This window comes from Dromaius novaehollandiae, chromosome 11 (assembly GCF_036370855.1).
Source record: "Dromaius novaehollandiae isolate bDroNov1 chromosome 11, bDroNov1.hap1, whole genome shotgun sequence".
Classification (NCBI taxonomy): domain Eukaryota; kingdom Metazoa; phylum Chordata; class Aves; order Casuariiformes; family Dromaiidae; genus Dromaius; species Dromaius novaehollandiae.
The window spans coordinates 6,707,594-6,733,627 of NC_088108.1; the positions used below are offsets into that span (position 1 = coordinate 6,707,594).

Genomic DNA, 26,034 nt, shown 5'->3' on the forward strand with positions numbered 1-26,034 from the left:
CAGACAGTCTAGCTGGGTGGGAGCTGAAGCTGCACGTGGCACAGCAGTGGCAGCAGTCTGCCCATCACTTACCTGGTAGTCCTGACCTTTCTGCCAGCTAGGGTGGTTCTTATGCAGTGGTCACCAGTATGCTGCAAATGGGACAAATTAATCACCTTTCCCTCAAATGCTCTGTGTTCTAGATACTTATTCTGTATTTTGAAATGTGGAACACTGTTACTGTTCTCCAGAGCTTGATCATTGCTCCTGCCTTTCAGTAGCGATAAGTGTCCTGCTTTTTGTCAATAAAATACCCTGGAAAGACTAAATTATCTCCATCTCTTGCGTAATTCCCAGCTTGTGCTTCTAGTGGAAGTAGCCATAGCAGCAGAAGTATTACGTGTTCAGCAACAGTGCTGGGTTGTCTAAAGCTTAACTTTTCTGGGAAAGACCTATTAAAAATATGTAACATGCTGCTCACAGCAGTATATTCCTAAACTGGCAAAACTAATTTCCCTTTGTGGTGCCCCTGAGCTGACACTTGTGTACAGTTCTAGCACCATGCTGACTTGTGCATTTAGCACACATACTACAAAATACCACGGAGAGATAGCAAAGCGTACAGAAAATAATTTCAGAAGATCTTTTGGCACTCAAGGACTGCTTGCTTTCAAGATCAATAAATCACTCTTTCAAGTTCTAAAACTGCTTTTTTAAGTAGGCATTTTCTCCACCCTTTGATGTGAAAAATCCTCAATAGTAGAGGGGACCAGCCTTTACAACAGAGGACAAAAAGCTGCATGCTTAAGAGCTTTGAAAGCACCAAGCTCACGTGCGCTGGTCTAACTCATTGTATATCGAATGCTGCTACATTGCTGTGCGTGCCCGCTCTGATTACAGGTTGTGCTTTGACTGAAGAGTTGTTTCAGAAGTGTTTTAATCCCACCTTGTATCATAAATCCATTTGAACTTGAAAGAAGCATTTCTCTCTTAGTCAAGGATTAAAACAGGAATTTTTTAGAGTGGAGACACTAAAAAGCCTGTGTGTTGACTAAGCAGAACTTCACTCTTGGCTCTGGTAACAGAACAGTGTAAACAAGTTATACAGAAGGTTACAGTTTTTAGGATTTACAAACTTGTAACCCTTCAGAAAGTTACATTTTGAACTCATCAGCCCAGTTACAGTTGACAGTGAGACTATATTAACCTCCATTCTGCCAGAAGCTTGTAGGTCCCTTTGAAAGCACGTGAACTGTGCAGTGAGCAAAGAAAGGTAATCCACTCCCCCCTTTACTAAGCTTTTATTGAAGTCATTGCTGATACAGGCACTCCCAGTAATGCAACTGGCTTCTGTACTAGGTTTCTTTTAAAGCTACATGGTGCCCTCAAGTGGCTAAAGTGCACCTCTTGTCCCTGTACATCTTGCAAATGCAACTGTCTTACCTTCCATGTTATTACTTAAGCTCAGTTAAAGTAGAGTAGCTTTACATGATTAGGTAAGAGAATAAAAGCTTTTGTTATTAAAAAAAAAAAAAAAATCAAATTTTAGGAAAAAAATGCTTAACTGTAGGTGAGGAAGTGGTGTTCTGATCCAGATCATATTTAGGCTATATTGGAAGCCATTTTAAGGCTCTACATGTTCAAAACACTGTTTTACGTAATAACAAATCTGCAAACATAAGGTTTTACCTGTAGTTTAATATTTATATACTGATGGATAGCACCTAGAGGCCCCAGCCAACATTTGAGCCCCCAATGTTGCACATAAAGATGTCTCTGCCCCAAAGAGCTTACAGTCTAAGTAATCAAGAAATAGGAGAAAATAATAACCATTCTTTCTTTATAGATAAGAAACTGAGACCCAATACAAGGCACTTTGCCTACTCTGAGGCACAAAATGCAATGGATGGGAATTGAGCCAACATCCCTTGAATCTCTGTTCCATGTCTCACTTAAAAGATGCTCCTTCCTTTCTAGACCACTTTTCATTAAACAAAATCAAAATTAACCCATTCAGAAATGTCAGCCTAAAGCTGATAAGGGTCAGGCTGTGTCAGGGTAGGAGCTCCAGAAATGGAACAGAGAACACCTTGGTCAAGATAGAGCTGCTTTACATCTTTTCATTTTTCCATGGTCATCTAACAGGTTTGGGAACTCAAGCTGCCACCCAAATAGCTGCTCTGTATGCTGTCTCCACCTAAGCCTGGCAAGAAGGAATTACGGTTCCAGTGGTCAGTGGGGTTTGTTTTACATGCTGCAGAACAGGCCAAAAGCTCAGAGAGAAGCACCGTTAATGCAGGACTAGGACAAACCTTCTCTGCCCTTCCCCAGGTTCCCATTGTAGGAAAACCAATTTGCCTTGGGGGGGAGTGCAGTCTAGGCAGCACATGGCAGAGATGCAAGGGAGAGCCGGAAGAGCACTTTCCCCAGGAGCTCCTCAACCTTAGCCTCGACTGTGCTTTTGGGGGCTAGGGACAAGCTCCTAGGTTTATTCTAGGCTTCAGAGGAGACAGCAGTAAGATATGGGCTTGGCTTTACACTAAGGGACTTCTTACTTTCTTTCAGCTTTGGTAATGAGTTCTTGGCTTGGAGGTAGCAGTAGGTTCAGTTTATTTCTCTGTATGCATCAGCAAACCAAAATAAAATGAGTTGAAGGGTGCACGTTGCTGAACTGCCCACCCTCTACTGTCACTATTGCAGCTAACACACGGGCTCGTGCCTATTTTCCACAGATTGTCCCTCAGGTTTAAAGTACAGTGACAATGCTATTAATTTTCTTGCATTTTAAACTAAAAATCTTTAGCTTCATACTCAGTTGAAAGCTTTTTAAGTCAGCCCCAGTCTCATTGTATAAATCACTGCCACCTGATCAGTCACCAGTCCTATGTCTTTTGTCAGATATGCATAAAACAAGGAATTTCCTGATGCTCAGGGCTTACAGTGATAACTGAAAGATAAGTAGGAACAGCCATTAGCAGATGAATTAGTTAACAGTATTCAATATAAACAAATACACTTCACCTATATAGAGCAGTATATTAAATCACAAGCCAAGCTATATTAATAGATGGTGAAGGTGGCAATATACAATGAAAAAATGAAAGTATGAGCACTTAGAAAATAGCCTTGCTTTGTCAGGGAGCTGTGTTTACACATAAGTATAAATGAAACAGCACTGACCATAAAGTTGAACAGTCATGGACAGTTATGCATACAAAAAAACTGACTTTTCAGTTATTGCACAAGTGGTGACACTCTAAGACATATATAGTAGTATTCTTACAAAATGACATCAGAAACAAGGAACTGCGTGCACCATCTTTCAAGGCCTTATGTGAACTATACATACACAAGACTTGCTATATATACTGTAAGTATGTTGTACTTGCATTAGTAAGTACAGTGTACATTGCATATAAATTCACATAATGATCAAAATATTAATTTGTAAATAGGAAAAGATCAGTTTCCACCAGTTTTTGCTTTATTTTATTCAGAAGGTTTCTTAGCGTGTACACTATTTCAGATAATATGCATGACACCACTTCAGAGTAAAGAGAGGTTTTATGTAAGCATAATCTTAAATGCTTTGGTAACTGGATATTCCCAAAGAACAGTTTTTGTTACACCAAACTGATTACTACTAAAATGTGAATGTGACCTTTATTCAGAAAAAGAAGGATATAGAATATGGCTAATCATTTCACATATTTTCACAAGATACAAAAAACCCTTTTCAAGTGGATTGGGATTTCTAAGCACAAATAAAACCATTGATAGCATGGTGTACAATATTAACATTTAAAACCCTGATCAAAATGACTTCGGAATTATTGTGCATTCCCCCAAAAAATCAGGTTGGCAACTGAGGAAGGAAATGAAATATTAAATGACTAAGTTGGTGCAAGAGGTGTAAATTCTCTCCATACCCCAAGTTTCATAATAAAATACTGTTGTATGTTTTAAATTTAGACATGAGCATTTTTATATCTGAGGCTGGTTTGTTTCTAAATGACTAAAAGTTTCAACTAAAAAGGTGTTTACACAATATACACATTTCATTACTTACAAAGAGAAATAAGCTTAAAATTTCATATTAAAAACCTGGGATACAGTAGGGTTAGTAGCACCATGAAAAATGTTTTTCAAAACTGCAGTCTGGTTATTTTAAACATACTCAGTGCGTTGTGTTTTTCTGTATTCTCTTGGTTGATCAAAAAAGGTGCCATTTTGGTACAGGGAGAGAAATGAAAACTTTCATCTTCTGATCCTTCGTGAACCTCAAATGTCTTTTCTGTTTCCAAGAGGTCAGTTCTTTTATCTTAGTCCTGTTGTCAAATATGTACCAAACAATCTTTAGTTTGGCACGCGAGTGAGGTACACTTGAATCTGCATGGTTAAAAGAGTTTGGATTTTTTTTTTCTTTCCACACAGTAGCACCATTGTTACAGCTGGAGGACAGTGCACCTTAGGAATTTTCAACTGTTTTATAATACATTCTCCAAGATGTTACGTCTTCTTCATGCAAACTTGACAACGACTAATACGCGTCCTCAAGTCTCCAGCTTTCAGAGTCTCTGACTGAGGTTTACTGGTTAACAAACAAAGGTTAGGTTAGCCTTTTCTTTGCTTACAGAATTTTATGCCTTTAAGCTTCTACTTAATTCCACTGTTTAAGAGTATGCTCAAGTCCATAAGTGGGACTTAGTCTTGTATTTTAAAGTTTTCCTTACACGTGATTCTTCTGTATGTCCTCACACCAGGTGACAGTTTTGTCCACTGTCTCAGTATACAAAAGGTATGTTAATGAACTACTGTATCAGCATATGATACAGCACAAACGCTACACTGAGTAGAAGGCAAATTTTGTACATTAGAGGCAGTATTTTTGGGGCACACAGTGTGCTTTCCCTTCCCCTCCCCCAGAGAACCACATTTGTAATCTTGAAGGGAATTACAACACCACATAAGAAACACCATTACAATGAGATTTGTATTTGTAACTGATGGCTTTATCAAATAATTTACTTCTGTTCTGAAAGGGTAGAGAGGTGGGAGACAGTAATGCAACCTATTTATGTTAGTGTACATGTTCACAGAGAGTAAGCCCACTCTTTAAGAGGGATATTTTTAATAAATTACAAAATAAAGAAAAAATTGTGTTTGTAGCAGACAGAAAATAGTAGAGGCGGAGAAAATTAAAAGGTCCAGGGGTATTATTAATCTGCATTTCTGACCAGTGAATTACCACTGATCAACTACCCTGGAAACTAATAGGGTCATGACTACTTAGTGCATAATTAAATATCACTGTGTAGGTGGTGTCATGCCAAACCAAATTAGCAGCCACTACTGCTCCACACCACACTCCATGCAAACTGCCAGCCCTCTGCCACAATGCTACGTTTGTCAATTGTGTGGCAGGGGGAGTATTTGTTAGTTTTTATCAGTACGCAAACAGGGCAGTGACGTTCTAGCCTGTAAAGGGAAATGCCTTTCCCAAGAAAAAAATGTTTTTGTTACTAACACCTTGAAATGGAAAAGTTCTGGGGAGCTGTCAGGCTCTGCAGCTAAAGTGACAACTGCTGCAAAGCTGAGGACAAAATTCCCGTTGATCTCCTTGGGGCTGGAATGTCATCCTGATTCTTCTGCAAAGCACTGAAAAACTGCTTACCAGGGAGGGTGTGGATCCCTCCTTCACTTACGGCTTCTAGAAGCAGGTTATATGAACAGCTGCCTTGAAAGGTTTAAAGTCAAGTTGATCCTGCCCTAGGACTGAGAATAGACTTGCATGGATTTCCCCCTATACCTGTCCCCTGTATAGCTAGCTTTTGAAATATTTGAGTCTATTTAAAGGCCAGGCAAGAAAACAATGCACAAAATTGATCTTTCAGGCTCAAAATTCAGTCGCTACATTGGGACTATTTTCAGAAAAGGTATTACTAGATGTGAATAAGAATTGTTAGAAAAAGAATCAGAGTCCCTGCAAAACAGAATGTGCCCTAGCAAGTTTTGACATAATATTAAAGGCTTACCAAGCAAACACTTGAAAAACTGGTTGTGAGGGGAAAAAAAAATTCTTTCCCTATACCCCTGTAAACAAATCTCTTTTGATCTTAGGAATAAATTAATTTTCCAAAGGTTTCAGCCTGGAATAAGGCAATATGCAAGAAACAGGTTTTCTTACCTGAACATTTCTGACACCTCTATAGTTGCCAGCCAGAAACTATACGAATTGGCATAGTAATTACAAGTGCCACGACCATGGCACTCAATAAATGGAGCTGAGCGGAATTCTTCTAAACAGGATCCGGGCGATGCCAAGGCCTGTCCAGAGCCCTCTGCTCCAGCACTAGTGTGCTGGGGGCCGGGGGGAGGAGGGAGGGAACAAACACACAAAGGAGAGATTTTTATTGGGAGCCAAAAAATTAAAGCGCAGCATTCAACTGTTAAAAGAATTACTGTTCATTCTTGGTTCAGGTAATGCAAAGTCAGACACTTCCATTACCATCCTTAGAAAGGCAGCATTTACTGAGAATTATCAATCACGCTAAGCTCTGTGTACTGGAAAATAAGCCTGAGTATTGGCTACTATGGTTAGTAACTGAAGGTGAATGCTTTCTAATAACAACCACGGCAGGTTTTAACAGAAAATCCTAAAGCAGCTGGTTGATGACACAAGCCGGTAATAGCCATTTCGGGAAGGGGAGGCAGTTCTTACCATCATGAACGAGTAACCAATCCAAAGGGAGTCCCAGCCTGGCGGACACGAAGGAATCTGAATGGTCTGACTGTGGACAGCTATCACCATAGCAGGAGCCTCACACACAACGCATCTGCACACAGGGGAAGTATCAGAGAAACACAATGTTAAAATAATGGCAGTATATGTTACTAAGAATTATTTCACAGAAGGGAGAACTGGCCTGTGAAAGGCTGTCCTATTAATCCAGATTTCTGCTTCTCAAGTATTTTGTAATTGCAGTGAGACAGTAGTTCTGGATACAAATTCTGCCTGTATGTCCACTAATAACCATTGGATAAAATACAGAAGCAGTTTCTGGAGCAAAAACTGGAAGCCCCAGGTGAATGTCTTATTCTCAGAGCTACTGGCTCTTGCTTACTCTCTCCTGTCTGCAGGGATCTTGTGCTCCTGACTACACAGCTTCCTCAGGGGCGAGGAATACTCTTGTACCCTTTCAGCCTCTAATGATCACTGCTGCAGGTAAGCAGGCCTTCTAAGGCACCAAACACTTTAAAATAAGCTGTTTTCCCAGTATTTCCCAGAGAAAACCACAACAGATTCATCTCCTAATAATCCAACCTACAGGTTAGAAATATGTGGATAAGACGTGCTGTTTATCCAGGTACTAAACAAGAGACGTGATGGCCTGCTTTGTCTCACCGGCTAATGAACGGCTGAATGCTCTGCCCAGTGAGTGGCTCCATGCTCATCGGCATTGGCTCTGGAGTTGATAGCCAGTAGGAATAGTCATTCCTTGAGGCATAATTACAAACATTGTTGATGTTACAGAACATGAACGGCATGGTGCTGAAACGTCGGAGACAGCTCCCAGCAGTACCTACGGAATAAGATGTGTGAAATGTGACAGCAGTGTTTTCACTTTATTTTTAGCAGTTTTTTGGGAACATTAATTGCGTGTTCGTCCTATCCACCTGTGAGTGCACAGTATGTGCTATCAAATTGTCACATGCAGGAAAAACGTAACCTCTGAATTTGGTTCACTCTGTCATCCTGAATTACCATGTGCAACCTCTGGAAGCAGTAGATCTTAGCAAGCATTCCCCAACCTCATCTGAGTAATCTCCAGGACTATCATATCTTCAGAGAACCAGAGCATTTAAAAAAGGGGCTATAACCTTTTTCCCTGTAAAGAAAGAGCACAAAAAATATCTCACCCAAATCTTGTCCGTGGGCTCTCTCGTTTCCTTGCACATACAGAAGAGAGAATCCATCGTATATTCTTAATGTTCCTTGTGGACATAGTGGTGTATCCCTGGTCTGGCTGTGACGAGTTATAAGGAATCCATGAGCGACTGAGGCTGTTCCAGGAGGACCAGGTGGGCCTTGTAGGCCATCAGGACCAGGGGGTCCCTGTACTCCTCGTGAACCTGTTCACAGGAGAGAAGCACAACACGCAGTATTTATTAACAGCATTTCTTGCTCTTTTAGGACTAAGGTGACTTTGAAAGGAAGGATGGTTTAGTGATTACGGTGCTTACAAGTTGGGTGACCTCGTACTCCTAACACCATCTTCCTCAAATGATTTTCTCTGTAAGCTTGGCCAACTTGCTGAGGCTGTTACAGCTAGTTATAAAATATCAGATAGTGTGACTTCCCTGCATCACAGCGGTATTGTAAAGATAAATATGTTGAGAGCTGTGAGGCACTAAGATAACACAGTTGCTGTGGACATGACAACCACTGACCTAACTCTAAATCAGCTCCACAGTTCCAGGACATACTTGCCTGCGCATGCAGCTTAGTAAGCTAAACCTGAAACATTTTGCTCAAAATCACAAAAAAAGTGGCAGAGGCCGAAAGAGAACCAAGTTTCACTCTAAAGCATGGTCTAAGAACACCTGAGCCAAAGTCCACCAAAATCAGTAGAAAAGCTGCAGTCAGTTTTGGAGTAGGTTACAAAAAAATGGAAATAAACTAGAATAACCTTGAATGACAGCAAAAAACCCCCAACCAACCAACCAACGGATCATGTGACTCAGAGAAGGCTTTTGTTCTCAAACAGCAAAAAATTTCAGGAAATATAACTACAAAATATTTAGACTATTTTCTGCAAGAATCATTGTTATTTACTTTTTTTTCCACTTAAAATAATGCTAACATATTTCATAGAGCTACTTAGGAGAAAAAAAAGGAAATAAACAATATTGTGGATTTTTATGCTGTTTTAACTGTTTGAATTCTGATATTTTCTCACTGCTTGCAATATATAGCTACTTAATGTTTATCATCTTTTTAGAAAATTGTCCCAGAATCTAGTATGATTTCTTTTCTCAAAGCGTAATTCAGTAATTCCAAGCAATGGCTGCATGATAGCCTTATCTCTGCATATGGTGAAATTCTTTCCTTTATGAAATCTGTTTTTGCTCATTCCTGATTTCCATGCAAAGTGAAAATGATTTTGCTAATTCTTTCCCTTCTGTTTCTTACTGCCTTCATTATTTGCTGTGTTATCACCTGTGCTGCAAAGGGTATGCCATTAAGCTCAAGATAAGGTGTGCTACAATATTATTCAGCACTGACTGGTAACATGTTGGTCTTGAGAATATCCCAAATCAAAGTATAAGCTGTAACGTTTTTACACTAGGAAAACCCTAAAATTATGATTCTATTATTATTCTCATGAGGCAATTCTCACTTTCCAATATTAGCCTGCACTCAGAAGGGATGATCTCTTTTTCCACTGGCTCCTCATAGGATAAACACCATACCTGGTTGGCCTGGAAGACCTCTCTCGCCTTTACGTCCTCCTGGACCATCAAACCCAGGGAGTCCATCTCGCCCTGGATCACCAGGAAGACCAATTGGACCTAGAAAAAACAAATGCATAAGTGAAATGGAAACTCTTGAAATCTTACTACAGAAATCTTTAAACTGGGACTCATCTGTTGTTTCCTTATGATATATTAGATAAGAACAGACCATTAAACGAGATGTAGATGTTACAACCCTCTATTTTTCTGTTACCTCTTGCTGAGCCCAAGAACTTGTCTCTGCACCCTCGGTACTGAACATGTAAGAGACCTGTATTGCAACTCACAGTTATACTTAGTTGTTTTCTCTGCAGCCGCCTAGAATCGTACCTGGCAATCCCTGTGGCCCTGGCAATCCAGGTGGCCCTTTTGAGCCAGGTTGTCCTGGAGGACCTGGTGGACCAGGGTCACCTTTGACAACAATGCTTCGTCCAATGGCACCTGGTAAACCTGGTGGACCTGGGAGAAAGTAACTTTGTATCAGATAAACTGAAACAGAAGACAGCATCAAAGGCAACTTGAGTAGCCCATTATTTGTTATGCTGTATTGCTAATTCAGCAGCCAAGAGCTATCAATGCAAAGCATAAGTGTAATTATATACAAAAGGCACAATAGTGCTCTTGGTGATCCCCAAAAGACAAGATATATTGGGTCTTGCAGGGGTTAAGCTATGTAGACCAGATACAGAGTATAAAATACAGCAGCATTAGTTGTAGAGCTAAAAATTACTAGTTTGGAATTGTGTTGTCAGTGGTGCTCATGTAACTACTGGAAGGGACCAACTTTCATTGCTGTCTGAAAGCAAGTCAGTCCTACAGCTGTGTACCAAATCTTACTGGCGAGGAGCAGAAGTGACGATAATGCTACCCATGACTCCTACCTGGTGGGCCTGGCAGTCCTTGACTGCCCGTGAGGCCGGCAGGTCCTGCAGGTCCAGGGGGACCCTTCATACCTGAAACATCAAATTCATGCAGTCACACAGTGAAAGAACATGCTGTATTACAAAACCCGCTGTGGGAGTGGCCAAAATCAGGCTTCTTTCCTCCCTGAGAGGTTGTTACTGTATCTGGAGGTGTTCACCCGAAATGCAAGTTCAGTACCTGGGAATCCTGGCACACCTGGAACCCCCGGGTCACCTTTCATTCCATTCAGGCCGGGACGACCAGGATCCCCCTGAACAGAAGAGCTTCACATTACTCACTCATCTCCTCAGCGATTTCAGAAAAACAGAAGAAAAGGTGGCCGGTGGACAAATAAGCATGCTTTGGGTGTCTGAACTACGCAGAGGGCTTTGGAAGGCCAAGGCAATGCATTCTGCTCACTGGCTGGCCAGCGTGGCAGGTGCTGTTAGAGAACGCTAGATCTTGGCCCATGCATTGACAGCTCCAGCTCCCACTGGAGAAATGGGAAAAGCCTGCCCAGATACTGGGCAATAATTGAGGAAAAGCCCCTCTATGTTGCCACAAGACCAGATGTTAGATATCACATTCTGGTTTTTATTTTACTATTGTAATATGCATTTTCCACCCAAACGTGTTCTGTTTTTATTGCACATAAAAATAAATTAGAGGGAACCCCCCATTTCTTGTCCTACCTGGCGTCCAGGTGATCCTTGATCTCCCTTTTGACCTGTCAGGCCGGGTGGACCAGGTTGACCTGGGTTCCCTTTTTCCCCTTTAAGTCCTCCATTGCCTGGTGGCCCCCGGGGACCTTCTGGGCCTGGTGGACCTTAACATTGTGGAACATATATGCACATATCAGTACATGTCAGCTGTATTCCCAGGCTTGTGCCTTCAGTGTATAAAGTATAAAAAAGGCAACCTAGAGATTCTGGCTTCACTTCCCAGCTCTATTTCAATGCTGAATTCGAACAGAACAAACTAAAGAGAAAACAAAGAGATGGATTATTTGCACTACCCAAATGGAGAACCGAGGCTCCTTATCTAGCTGATGAACAGAAACGGGTCCCACCACAGGGCAATGCAACTCATCCAAGCTAGAAGCTAACCAGGGACCAGACAAGTGCCTTCATTCAGTAGGAGCCAAGATATCCCAAGCTGGATAGTACAAATATCCCCTCTGATGACCTACATTACATTCAGCATCTTGAGTGCTATCTTAACGGACTGAATTCCTTTTGAAAGCCAGTCTCAACAATGTAAAATATTGCTGCTTTTTTTGCTGGGAGAATTTGACATATCCATTGAGGATCCCAGTATGCATCAGCTACTGGCTGCTGAGCAGGAGGAAGGCCCTCATTCTGCCTTGCTTGAATACTGATCTGAATTGCAGAAACTTCCTTATGCTGAATGACTCTCCCTCCAGCTGATCTGTCTATCTGTAGCAGAATTGCATCATGTAAACAACAGAGGTACTGGGCTGGTCTTTAAATATTTCCTCTTTGCAACAGCGCAATTAATCTGAAAGGAAAGAGTGGACTTGGATAAAACCCTAGGTATTTGGAGCACTGAAAAATGAGAGACCCACCTTTTGGCACCATCTAAATAGAAGGTAACTGGTATTAATTTGTGGCAAAACAAACTGTAAACAAGTGCACTGGCAACAGCTAATAACATTTCACAAAATAAACCATATAATTGGGTTAACAAAAGGATCTCTGCAGGATAGTGCTATAATATCTGTAGTACAACAAATCTAGTAACATTTATCAATGTGCTAGATTTTTATTCTTGTGAAACCTTTAATAATTTAAAGCCTCCTTTCAAAACCTCATTGTCTATATTCAGTAGATAAATTTGATGAGCAATATTTCTGCATGCAAATCTCAGTATAGGATTCCTGCCAAAACTTTTCTTTTTAATTCAACAGCATTTTGGTACTATATTTCAAACACATCCTGCAGTTTCATCCACAGAAAATATCCCATCATGCAAATTTTTTGTGTGTGTTTTTCTTTTTTAAACTGGTCCAGTACTGTACACATGCAAAATAATTACAGGTTACCATCTCAGGCATCCTAATCAAACAGGTACAATCTGCAGGGTAACCACAGTCCTTAAAAAGATAATCTCAGAATTACAGGAAAACATCCATTTCTCTTATATCAAATGCAATGCAGTAAAATAAATTGACCGAGTTAAGAGTCTAACCTGGAGGACCTGGAAGGATCAGAGTTCACCAAAGCCCAATGATCGATGTTAGAAGGGTCAGACATCACACAATACAAAACAAGATTACTAGTTAGAAATAGTATGGATGACAGCATATAAACTACACAAAAACCCATTTCACCAGCATATTTTGTATTTACAATATAATCCACATGCATGCATAAGACCATACATGAGTACACAACAATACGTATTTTCAGATACAAGTTATTCTGGTGACTAGGCTCTGCTAAGACTAATTTGACACTGCTCATTTAATGGCAACCTTAAAGCTTTACTAAAGAATGTGTTATTGCTTTACCATTACAGCTGAGGTCTGCAACCGGTTAGTCCTACTCACAATAGGGTTTGGACTACGTAACCATTTCACTGACAATATTTATCACTCATAGGGCCTAGAACTTGGCAGATATGTTGGTAAATTGCAAATGACAAATTATTCTTCAGCAAAATCCTATTTTGGGTAGGGGAGAAGTGTGGTTAACACAAGGACTTATCACCACTAATCAGGTATGAATGTCAACTCTCAGTAAATGAAATTAGAAGACTAAAAAGGAGCCATACACCCTCTGCAAAAGAGTAAGCAGAATAAATACAGGTCAAAAGGGCTGTGACTGCTATAAGCAAAAATACAGCAGAACTTACAAATTTAGAATTTGCTGTCTTTATTGTTGACATAATTTTTTTGATGAAAATGCCACAAGATGCTAATTTATTTCCTTAAGGTTATTATGGAGAATGGCATGTGATAACACCCTTAGAAAGCGCATTTAAGCATCCTCTTTCAAAATGTAAGCCGATTGTCTCCAACCATGCTCCTGAATTAATCTGCATTTCAGCTCCTGTGCCACTTATATCTTTTATGTCAGTGAAATGATTTAAATACATCATGCAATATGCAGCTTTAAACTACAACAAATACACATCAGGTTTTTACCTCAATGCACTGTTTCTTAAGTATTTGATAAATGATTTTAAATACTAGCTGTAATATAGTTGTTAAAAATAATGACATGGATGTTTCATTGTTGCTGTTAAGTACTTATAAACCATATTTCACCATTAGATAAGTTTTACTATGATTTATAAATGTGTCCTATACTTGTTGATCATTGAACTCTGGCTGGGCACAGTCCCAGGGCTGAACAAAACCACGATGCAATCGGCAAGTTCCTCTCAGCACGCCCATGATGGTGGTCCTCTTTCAAAGTATGGTTACTGCTTGTGCAGTCACGATTTAATTAAAATGTAAAACCACCTTCATTTTTTTCTGTGATGTCATAACGCTAGATGTACGTTAATGTAATCAAACATCACAGGCTCCCATATTTACTGTTGCACAGCACTCGGTACAGCACACTAAAAACTAAAGCAGATTCTTTTCTATTGAATTCTGATGACAGTTCTTTGTTTCCTAATAGTCATCATAGCAAAACTTAAAAGATTTTATTACTATTAAGTAGATATACAGAGTCATTTTCAATCTAGACGCAGATGTTAAAATCTTCCCAAGGGCTGGCTTGCGCTACATGCTGATACACTAAGATTAAGATAAGCTTGTGAAAATGACCCTGTTCTTACCGATCCTGTTTCTCCTCCCCAGTGTTAAGGAGGAGAGGGCTGTATGCTTCACTTTAATCAAAGTAATACATGAAAAAGCAAGAGCTTTTCTCAGTTCCTCTAAACATGTGTTGGTGAAGTAAAACAACAGAAATAAGGATTTCTGTACATTGGAAAGTTGCAATGCTCTAAGCTGGAACGTAAAGCATTACTGTCATTCTGTGCAACTTTCCTACAGACACTCTTGCACTGGTATAAAAGATCTTATTTGTTTAACCTTTGTCGCATTAGAGTGTCCAAAATCAACAGTAGCAGGTGTTAGAAAAATCAATACTATCGTTTGCCTGAGCTGCAAAACACCATTACACAAAGCAATAGCAAAGGTGCGAGAGGACAGCACAATATGCGTATTTGTAAAACAGAGAATATTATATACTATTTTTCCAACTGCACTGTGAAAAAATATGCTAAAACAAGTTTCACAGTCAGGGGCACTCTACAAAAAGTGTTGCAAATGTGGACCCACATGATTTTCCATCATGCAGAGAGCAACACTATGCCCTTCCAGAGCCAGCCCTACAGCAACGCAGAAGAGGCTGAAAGCCAGCTCTGGGCTCTTCTTTTCTACCACAGATTAAAAGGCAGGTATGAAAAATGACTCAGTATATCTACATTTAGACACTAAAAAAGTACATATGTTCATCCTCATGCAAAATTATTATTTTGGAGTTAAGGGGCTAACCTGAGGGACCTGGGAGTAGGGGTCAGAGTTCACCAAGGTCATCATTAGAACAAGGGGAAAAACATCAAAATTGTTAGAAATATCAACAAACTAACATATTCAACTAAACCTTTCTTTTTAGATTTAGCTCAATATTCCTTTAGATACGGTATTCAAAACACCAAACTATTATTATTCCTAGCAATGAAAAATATCAAGTGGAGTAACAACAATGTTGTGTTGCCCTAAGAATTTGCTTCATTTTATCAGCCAGGAACAAATCCCTCCCCACATCATCAGTCCACATTTGTTTTAGGTGCAGCTCAGCTGAATTCAGAGAGCTACACTATATTTGACCTTGTAATTTTTATTAATCTTAGAATATTCCTAAAAGTCAACAACAAATTTTATATGCATACAACTTCTGTTTCTATTTATGTCCTTAGAAGGGAGGTAATTTGACAGCCACACAGCTGCTTTTATGACTAGCTGCCTTATGTTGAAATGTTACAAAATCAGCGTTCCAACAATCAACTGTGTTATTTGGGACAAAAGACTGGAGTGCTGATTGTACTGCAGTCCACAACCACAATAATAGTTTGGTTTATCCACATTAGTTCACACATAACCGAGCAAGACAAATGCTTTGCTTTATACATTGCGTGCAACAAAAATGGAAGTGAGAGAGAGAGACAGAGACAGGAAGAGAGAAAGAGAGAGAGAGAAAACACGGCTGAGCAGAACCTCACTGGTTGTTTTTTCCACCAATGCTCATAAATCTGCACAAAATGAGTCCCACCATCCTTCCTCAGCTCATTTGAGTTAGTAACCACCCAATTTATACAGAGGAGTGTAAATAGGATTAGAAGCTTTATAAAACCACCAATGCTACAGCAGCACATAAAATGACAGTTAGTACTTTTATTATACACCAGTAGCTTCTTAGCTGTTTTTACTTATTTATTTATTTTTAAAGAGTTTGAAGATAATCTCCGTATAAAAATCTTTTAAAAATAAAAGCCCTTATTCTTATGGAACAACATTTTGCTTTCTGTGCCAAAATTTTCATCACTACACCACTCTGCACATAGACACTCCTCCTCTTTGGAAGATCTTGACACCTGGAATGTCTTAGGCTCTTATTTGGGCACACCGTTAAGTTACAAAACCGAAGTCCCACATCCCAACTTCTCTTGTTGCATTCTCCTGCTTGCCCTAGCTGCAACTCTAACCAGAGTGAATGGAGCAGGGATTACTGGTCCTGCACTCCTACCTGCCAGTGAGCAAGGAGGCAGGAAAAGGACAAGGTTACTTGGACAGTAGAAAGCAAATTAGGGCTACCAACTTGCAGCAGGGATGCTCCACTGACTGGTTAAAGTACATAACAAGGTGCACGGCAGGGAGTAAGCTCCTCCAGGACAAAAAGGAAAGGTACTTACTCCTCCTTCCACTAACTAAGCAGGAAAACAGGAAAAAACTGGGCCTGGATGTTAATTATTAACCCACCAGGTTGTTCCACACCAGTCATTATAAAAGGCAGCCTTAGGATACAACGTAATCCAAGTATTTTTAGTAGCACTATGAAGAAAACCTCATTATACTCCCCATGATGTTGGCAAACACCATCCCAGTTTTAAGGTGTAATAACTTAATGCCAAATGTTGTTTGTAAAAACTCATTCTTCAAATGCATACATACGATAGATGAGTTCATAGCCTACTTTGCACAGGAGAAAAGCTCATACTGCCACTGAGCATAATCAAATATTACTTAGTTCCAATGCTAGTGAAAATGTTTTGAAAAAATTCCATTCTAAAACAGTTTTTTTCAGTGGAATTGCCTCCTCCTGTATCAGAAGCAAGCCCGAGGAAAAAATGAATCTGAAAATCTTTCCAAGTGTGTACTGCAAAACTAAACTCTCCCTTTATATCTAGGGTGATCAATACATGAGCAGTAGCTATTTTACAAATGCACTAACTCAGCACTGACTTTCCCCAAACAAATCTTTTGGCAACAGAAAAAATGGAGTTAGAGGGAAATAAATTAAAAATATTACTTCTCCATTTATAAGCAAACAAAAAACTGTAATCAACCAATAGCTTGGTTTAAAAGCGCTGTCTCGGGAGAACGTCAAGCATGTTAGGTGCAATTATTGGTGGCAAAGTACTTCTAGACTCAAGATACAGCAATAAGCCTGAGCCTAAAGACTGAAAGGTTCATTAAAGTTTGATTTTTCAAGAGCAGTATCTTAATGCAAATAACCACTCTGTGACACAAAATATCAATCAAATTCTAATACATGCCAGGGAGTTGCTCAGCAATGTTAACTCAGCATGGTATTTTTTCATTCCCAGAATTAGTCGGTGCAGGAACAAAATGCAAACATGGAATGGAAAGATGAAGACGGCATGATGGTGCACTGAATCCATGGGAGCCACATGACACAATGCAGCAATGATTTATGTTACATGACACGGAGATGAAGAGGCAGGTATCCAATTTGATCATGCTGTGATGCTAACGTGAATTTGATTTTCATGGCTCTTAGAATGATGGGGTTTATTATTTTTGCTTTTTGAGCGCGATGACATTTGCTGATCATGTGACCATACTGCAAAGGTATCAGATGTTGAAAAGTCGATTTCGTGCTCTCTAGATGATTGCTGTGACAGCATGCGGAGAATCTCCCGTTTATTAACGCATTGGATTTTTGCTGCCAGGTATCAGAAATTAATAGAAACTGAGATTGTTTTGCTTTTAGATATTGTTGTTTTTGGCAACAAACCTTATGACCTATGCCATGAGGCTTAAACTTATCCATCCAAACAAATTGAGAAAGTCTAAAGGCTGATAACCTACCAGCAAAATATGGAAGTACTGGCAGATGTTGATAGATATGAATCACACTCTTACCTGGTCTTCCTGGAATGCCCTGAGGGCCAGGGCTACCTTTAGGACCTTCCAGAGGTGGCCCTGGTAATCCTGGTGGACCTGGTGGACCTTGTAGACCAGGAAATCCCTGGAAACCTGGTTCTCCCTTCAGACCTGGAAGTCCAGGGGGTCCTGGTGGGCCAGGTAACCCCAGTTCACCCTTTTGCCCTGTAAAACCAAAAAGGCGAATTTATGAATACTGTTATATATGAAAAAGCCCAAATGTCAATTTGCAGACCCAATTCTCTCTCTTGCTTAAGAACGTGCAAGTCTGGCCACAACTCACCTCTTCTGTGCAGTGAGACACTATAAAATTGGTCTAAGAAATTCAGAAAAGAATTGAGGCCAATAACTTTTGAAGGAAAAAAAGTGATGTTGCTTTTGACATGTGAAAAGACCTTAGTAAGTCTCACTTTACTACTCTGTGATGCTTTAATTCATAGACATCCTCTGAGCTTATGAGCTTGCAAGTAATGATCTATGAGCTTTATATCACTGTGGAGAAATCTGTCAATATTAAGAAGACATCATTATTTTTATTGAGACACTGCTAAAAGTCAAGACGTACTGGCAAAATTTTCAAGTAAGCCCAAGTGATTTATGAGCTTTACTGCCACTGAAAAGCAATATAACTTAGGTTCCAAAGTTGCTTTTGAAAATACAGCAGGCATTTTCAAAGCAGCTTCATTTGTCATCAGCTGTATGAATGCTTCATTTATTGAGACAAATCAGCAAAGTTCCACACAATGCAGTAGACTCAATTATCCTGTGTGGATTTAATTTGTCTGGATAATTGCCAGTTTACAAAATTCAGTAGTCAGTAATGAGTCTCTTTATTACACTTTGATATATTGAAAAGGGTCTGCTGAGAAAAAAAAAAGTTCACTTAGCTGTTGCTATGGCATTCATTTGTTGCAGAACAGGCAACGTGTCCCTCTCTTTGGTGTATATATACATTTTACTTTCACCCTTTAAAAAAAAGAATAGAGAAACTTTGCCTGATAATCCTGGGAGTCCTGGAGGTCCTGGGCGCCCAAAACCTGGCAGACCTGAAAAGAAACAGATTCAGCTAATAATCAACATTTAACTTTCAAGTCTCTAGGAAAAGGAATATGAGGCATAGAATGATGAAAATGCTGTTCCTCTAAAACTCTGATTCCTTGAGATTACCAGGATTCTCATTCACTCACCAGCCCACACCAGACCTAAGGGTTTTTGCTGCAAAATGTGTCTGTGACTTTAATGAATACTTCCATCCATTCACAAGATGCTCTTTCACATTTTGGGTTTTAACACCTTTGTGGTTGGGGGTTCTATCTCTGAGGCAGACTTTAAACCATTTATCCACCCTGTAGCTGAGCTGAAGCAATGCAGCTAGCATGGAATAGAGGAACAGGGGCTTGTGTTCAAGTCCAAATTCTTCAGGGAATAAAAATTTAATAGCTGATGGAATTCTAGTCCTGTTCTTCACTGGTAGCTTGACAGCATTCTTTGTGAACCCCTCAGCAGCTGGGAACCACAGAAGCAATTTCTGAAGGTGCATGGGTAATAATGGAATAGGAGAGATCAAATAGAAAAAGCAGGACATCAGAATGCAGACTGAAGAGGAGAAAACCAAGAGGTAGGATACCTAACCTGGTTCTCCCTTCTGACCAGCTGGTCCAGGGATACCATCTCGACCAGGCTGTCCCTTCTCTCCTGAAGGACCAGGAGGGCCAGGACGGCCAATATCACCTAAAAGGGGGACAGAACACATTAGCACAGCAATGCATTACCTGCAATCAAAAAAACCCAAACAAAATAACCCCCAAGACTGAATCTGAAGGAGTAATAATTTAATATCAAATCCACAAGGATATAATTTTAAAATTAAAACCTTTCACTCTCTCTCTCTCTTTCTGACAATTTAGAAATGGCTTTTGGGCCTGTGACCTTTTAAGCAGCCAGTGTTGAATAAAAATAATCTAATGCTTCCCTTGGATAAATTAGAATTTTGCTCCTATAAAAACAGGTTAGGCACTGGAGTACTTAATATAAATAAAGCTTGCATACACTGAAACAGTTAACTGCTTGTTTCAATAGCTAATGACATGACTGTGAGAGCAGAAACAAGGAGTGAAGAGAAAGTTAAAACTTCTTTCTTTTCTGTTCAGTTCCAGTGAATTAAGTGTGTTCAATGTTGTTTGGGCATCCCTACACGGACACACATTTTCATGATGTTAAAAAGAAGAAAGGAATTTTGTACGTTTCACAGACCTTTGCTGTACTATTTATGCTCACCTACTGGCCCAGGCGGTCCGGGCAGACCGGGATTACCTGGAGGCCCCTCGATACCTTTTGGCCCTGGAATTCCCGGCGTTCCTGTAAAGTACAGGCATTTCAATCAACTACAGCACAAAACTGGCTTTTTAGCAGATCTTGAAATGCTATAATCTGAGATGCACTGATAAACAAATGAATGAATTGTATCAAGATACTGTATCTATGCACACATTGCAGGCTTACAGTGGATCATTCAAAGAGACTGTGCAAATTATAAAGCAAAGAACACATGGAAATAAAACATACTAGCGTGACTGTCTCCTTACTGCTACCCTCAAGACTCTGTCTTAATTGTTAAGTGCCAGTGGTGAAGGACAGAGTCAGTCTGGCAGTCTGCTAGGAAATTACCATTTTAGAGACAGGTATTTCTGGTTGACAACAAAGTGAGAGCGTTATGGACTGTGGCCATTCTGGCCAGGCATTCCCTAATCCTCTTTTCATTTACTGAGAAAGGATCTTAATAAAAATGATTTTCGTTAGAATTTACACCTTATTCTCACCCCTGCAGCATGAACTGAGTGGGAGGTAAGAAAAATGATCAGTCCCTTGGAGTATGTTTGTTCTGAAGAGCACTGGAACATGACTGAGGCAGTGCCTGAATACACCATTTTGCCTGAATGGAGTCTTTTAGGCATGACATGCAACACAGGTTAAATACTCTCAGGTTCATGGCCAGGTTCTGTTCTCTGCTAAGCTTCCTGCTGCCGTGACTGCACTGTTGGAAATGCCCTACCTTCCTATGTTAAAGACAGCTCAAGCACATTTACAGGAACAGCCTTTACAGCCGCAAATGCAGCATCGACAAAAACCTTATTTAAGTCAAATCTAGGATACCATAAAATTGAAAGTTGAAAGAACTGACACGTACTCATTTATAGTCTCTATTAATATTTCTAAAGGAGAGTACAAAACATAATTTCATTGTTTTAGAAAAATTTTTTCAGAACATTCCTGTTTTTTTTTTTTTTTTAACAGACAATAAACTCTATTAAAAGCTCAGCTTTCCTGATGATACTTCTTTACTGATTCATGAAGGTATACCATGGGGCCAAACATAGGTATTTTGTGGGTCAGAGAAGTTAAGAGCCTGACCGCTGTGAATGACCAAGTGGGGAGCACAACTACTGCATCCCCTCAAGGCAGATCTGAGAAGTCATTCAGAGTAATTTCAGAAGGAACTCTGAAGTGATGTACCAGCACATTTACACTTGCAGTGACAGTTCCAACAGCACAACGCTTAGAGGCACTAGGTTGCTAAAAACCTTTAAAAGAAGCTGCAGCCCTCCACTAATTATTCACTGTGTTTAGACGTGCATACCAAAGTGAGAGAGCAAGAAGGAAAAGACAAGAAATTCCAGCTCAGTGTAAATGCAGAATTACCTGGGAATCCAGGAAGTCCTGGCTCTCCTTTTGCACCTGGATTGCCCGGTAATCCAGGCAGACCAGGATTTCCAGCTATACCTTTACTGCCTGGACTGCCTGGGTATCCAGGCAAACCAAGATCACCCTAGAAAACATTAAGCAGAAATAAGAACCAGGTCATTTTAATATGGGTAGTCCTTCTTGTATACTCCTATTTTTACCATCACAAAAAGGTCACCATTATATTCTGCACATTTCTTATTATATCCAATTAACGCTAACCGTCTCACACAGTAATAAAGACTACTTGAAAATGGCCCACTGTAAAGATTTTAACAGTGGCTCCCACAATTTGTATATAAAGCATCTCTTAGAGCTTTTCCCCAAAGTTGGCCTACATTAAAAAAAACTGTGTTCCTTTTTCTTTTAGAATAGGCAGAGATTTTTATTTTAACTCTTTGAAAGGTTTTACTTTGACCATAACACTAAGACTGTCACTATTGTATCTCGGTCTTCGAACACCTCAATGTCAGTATACCAGCAGGGCTTTCTCCTAAGTAAATCTTCAACTTCTATTTAATTGAGCACTTTCTAGCTCTTTACTACTAGTGAAGATGTGAGTGAGAAAGGAAAGCCCAATTATTTTGCATGCACCTGCACAATCCTGATGCATTCCTATTTAATTCTTGACTGTTACGCACACATTTCAGTTCATCAGCTGGGCTCTACTAGACTATTTTTATTTATTTATTTATTTTTAAGTTGGATGTTCATATTCCCTTGACAACTTTAAAAGTTTTAGCCATAAACAAATGTCAAATCTTGATAGAAGTTATTTGGGTCACCAATGTTTTCTAGGCAAACATATGAAGCCAGGAAATTGTTCTAAGCATAGATATAAGGAATGAACAATAATTAAGTAATGCTTTTAAGAGTAGAAGGAAACTTAGCTCGGCTCTTAAATTACGCATAATTATGTGCATGATGATTAGAAACTAAACAAAACAGACAGGAGAACTTTAGTCACGGTCATCTATAAAATCAACCAAAAACTTGGTCTCTTGCTTTTGACAATCTTGAAAGACACAGATAACATTTTTACTAAACATAAGGCCACCTGTTATTTACCTAGTTGCAGGGACATAAAAGAATTCTCTTACTCTCTTTGCCCATTCTCCTCCCAAGCTACACAATCCCCTAAAGCATAAAAGTGATCTTCCTAACAGAACAGTGAGGATCACGGCAAAAAAAGCAGCAAAATCCAATCAACCTTAAGAAATCAAGATCCTTTGATTATGCAGTACTCCATGATGAAGTAGAGTAGAAAAAGAAGTCGGTGGAGCTCTAATCATGCAACGTTTTTGTTAAATTAGTTGCTACTCAACCTCATTTGTAAGGCATCAGTGAAGGCTGCTAGATATTCTGTAGCTCTTGAATAAGACAACTTCTTGTGGGTGACAGAGGGGAGGATGTTTGAAAGCTTTGGTGCAGATGTTTTATATAGATTTTTAAATTTTAAGCAGAAGTAATCATGATATATCAGTTCCTTAGTAATTTATTCTTAAATGCATATTGTCATAACCTTTTTGAAATTAACTGCATCACAAAACACTGGAACAAAGATATTCATCTTATAACTCCCTACCAACTATGAAAATGTCAGCAGATGTCAGCACAGACCAGACCACTAACTGAACACCACTTGGAATGTCTGTAACAATCTTCTGCTCTAACCAGATGAAATTATATATAAATACTTTCACCTTTAAAATAAGAATTTATATTTATTTATGTATTTTCATATATATGTATATGCACATATATGTATATATGTGTATAGAAAAATCATACTTAAAAAAATCAACATGAAATCTCCTTTTCTCATATGATTGTTCCACTGAACAATTTTGTAAATGTACCTTTGATCCAGGGGGACCAGGAATACCAACGTCTGAAAGACCAGGGTCACCTTTCTCCCCCTTCAGTCCAGGAAATCCAGCTGGCCCAGGCTGGCCTGGACGTCCTCCTACTCCTTGGCTGCCTTTAATCCCTGGGGGACCTGTCCAAAACATAAAATATGAGTTATATAGATATAAGTAAATCTTCTGCAGTTGTTTAGACAAGTCACTCATATTACACAAACTCAACTAGAAAGGACTAACGAACAGAGTATCTGCCTTTGAATATCTAACGTTCTTTTATTTTTAAAAACAAACTAAAACAAACAATTACCTAAACTCTCTCATGGCTATTTCATGATATTTCCAAGCTTTCCTTTGAATTTTATAATTAAAAAAAATCCAAATATTCTTGCTAGCAAATAGGCACAATTTAGTAATAGAAAACTCAGAAACTGGTAGTTTCATTTCAGCAATCTTTCTAAATAACTGAATTCACTGTCTGCTTCCCCTTTTATGCTTGTATCTGATGTCTGTCTTTTGGTAGCTGAGCTTACAGAACCATCTTTTTTATGAAGTGTTTCAAGGGGAGAATCGGAAACACCAGAAAAGGAGAAATATTACAAAAAAGTAGATCATTCTACTTTATGTCTGTAGGTAAAAATAATGCATATTTACAATATATTTACTGTTTCAATTTTATGTTTTAATGGGTATTTCCAATTTCTTCTGCACTATTTCAACAAATATGTGTATAGGGCTTTACATGTCCTTCATATATCCTTCATATTTAAATATACTCTTAGATATTGCACACAAGCAGATCCACCTTTGTATTGTATGGGAAGCACTGGCCAAAATTAAATAAAATATGAGCACAATAGCTAACCTGGAAGGCCCATCTCTCCCATGGCACCTTTTAACCCTGGAGGTCCTGTTGGTCCTGGCTGCCCAGGAAGTCCTGTGTCTCCCTTGATGCCTAGAAAAGTTGCGTGTTTAGTTAATTAATGAATAATTAAAAGTTTCTGATATTCATGCATCCTCATATGAATATGGTCATCATCTAATTACAAAGGCTAAGTATTTGGAGTTGCTCTGGGTCTCAAACTGCTCCAGCATACTTTCTGCCCATTTGTACTGAAGTAGTTTTAAACTTGTTTGTCCTGAGCTAAGATTTATTAGGACATCCTCTTCTTTGTTCTTGAGATTAGTCTAATGAAATGGGTCAAATCTCAGAGTATGATTTAGAAACCATCTGAAGTCAGCTAGTACCAGCGTGACTCAGTCTCTCATGAATTGTTCTGCAGAATGAGAACATTATCTCTTCCTCATCTGCAGTAGCTTCTATTAAGGAACTACATGTGACCTACAATGCTCAAACTAGTTTGAGTCCTGGATGGCTAAGAAAATTCCCAAAGCCCAACAAGATATCTAGAGCAAGACCTACATCCTCATATTACTGGCAGAAAAACAGTGAGCAAAGCATCAAGATTTCAGATGATTTGTTATAGCTGTAGGAAGAAGTGCTGTGAAACATTTTTTTTTTCTTAATCCCTGAAATTCTTGAAAGTAAAGCTGTGACATCCAGCTAGCCTTCACAATATCTTCATTTGGCCTTATGCAAAGTGTGACTAATAATATAAGAAATAAGCATACAAAACAGGCAAGTCCTGTTGCTTATCCAAGCAGCAAGCACTTTTCCAGTCATCTCAAAGGCAATCCCAATCTTCAGAGGAATCAATAACTCAAAACTGCTTTGGGGCATGTTAGGAGAAAAGAGCTTGAAGCATGCTGTTTGGATAATGATTTAAAATTTCCCAAAGCTATGCTGCAGCTTTAAGTGTAAATCCCTAGGCCTTGCTTAGGCATATCTTGATCCACACCCCAACCCGACAGCACCAAAAGGCATACAAATTTTTCTATATCAAAACTGTCCATTTAACACCTTGCTTACTTACCTGGCAATCCTGGTGCACCTGGTGGGCCACTAAGTCCTGGTGGGCCAGGGTCACCTGGGAGACCTTGATAACCTTTCTGTCCTGATAAGCCAGGAATACCTTTAAGACAAAAGATACATTTTAGCATTATTACTACTACTACTTTTTTTTTTCTTTTACATTAAATGATTGGATGTAAACATATGTGAATCAAATTCCAAACAGATTTTTCTTCAGTAACTATGATCCCCCGTAGCTTAGCCAAGAGGAAGTATCAAAGAACACAAAATATTGCTTCCAGAAAGTTTCAAATGACTACAGAACAGGGACGATATGCTGTAAGGAGAGGAAATAGCTTTATGACTAATGCCAGTATACTTCACCCAAAAGGGACTGTCTTTCAGTGATGAGCAGACTCCATGTTAACCCCTGTACATTCTTTTAGATTATTTGCATACACATTTTCAATCTTCTTGCTGCGCAGGAAGCACTTCGGGACTAAGACATTACGAAAATCTGCTAAAATACCTGCACTACTTTTTACAGAAACTATGTGGTTATTATCCCATACAATTACTTTTGTGCTGTCCTGCAGGCATAGTTAAATCTGCCCTCCACAGCTCTAATTTAATAGAGGAAAAAGGAAGCGCCAGGTATCTTAAGATCTTTCCTAGGC

General features: G+C 39.3%; 1 protein-coding gene and 1 long non-coding RNA gene across 3 annotated transcripts in view; one reads left to right on the forward strand and one right to left on the reverse strand.

Moving 5' to 3' along the window:
- Positions 1–1,657: 1,657 nt before the first annotated feature.
- COL4A5 (collagen type IV alpha 5 chain) overlaps positions 1,658–26,034 on the reverse strand; it is an 87,896-nt gene continuing 63,519 nt past the window's right edge. For both annotated transcript variants that reach the window (XM_064518156.1, XM_064518157.1), the window contains exons 34-51: positions 25,380–25,478; positions 24,311–24,400; positions 23,443–23,582; positions 21,542–21,668; positions 20,120–20,200; positions 19,475–19,573; positions 18,838–18,888; positions 17,822–18,007; positions 11,091–11,224; positions 10,597–10,669; positions 10,377–10,448; positions 9,826–9,954; positions 9,454–9,552; positions 7,900–8,112; positions 7,385–7,562; positions 6,701–6,815; positions 6,167–6,339; positions 1,658–4,570 (exon numbers count right to left, since the gene is read on the reverse strand). In XM_064518156.1, coding sequence (XP_064374226.1) covers positions 4,489–4,570; positions 6,167–6,339; positions 6,701–6,815; positions 7,385–7,562; positions 7,900–8,112; positions 9,454–9,552; positions 9,826–9,954; positions 10,377–10,448; positions 10,597–10,669; positions 11,091–11,224; positions 17,822–18,007; positions 18,838–18,888; positions 19,475–19,573; positions 20,120–20,200; positions 21,542–21,668; positions 23,443–23,582; positions 24,311–24,400; positions 25,380–25,478 — 2,141 coding nt within the window. In that variant the 3' untranslated portion in view covers positions 1,658–4,488. The remainder of the gene's footprint in view (positions 4,571–6,166; positions 6,340–6,700; positions 6,816–7,384; positions 7,563–7,899; positions 8,113–9,453; positions 9,553–9,825; positions 9,955–10,376; positions 10,449–10,596; positions 10,670–11,090; positions 11,225–17,821; positions 18,008–18,837; positions 18,889–19,474; positions 19,574–20,119; positions 20,201–21,541; positions 21,669–23,442; positions 23,583–24,310; positions 24,401–25,379; positions 25,479–26,034) is intronic.
- Positions 6,814–9,690, forward strand: LOC135329545 (uncharacterized). Its single transcript, XR_010391019.1, has 2 exons — positions 6,814–7,204; positions 7,310–9,690. It is a non-coding gene; the product is annotated as an uncharacterized LOC135329545 (long non-coding RNA).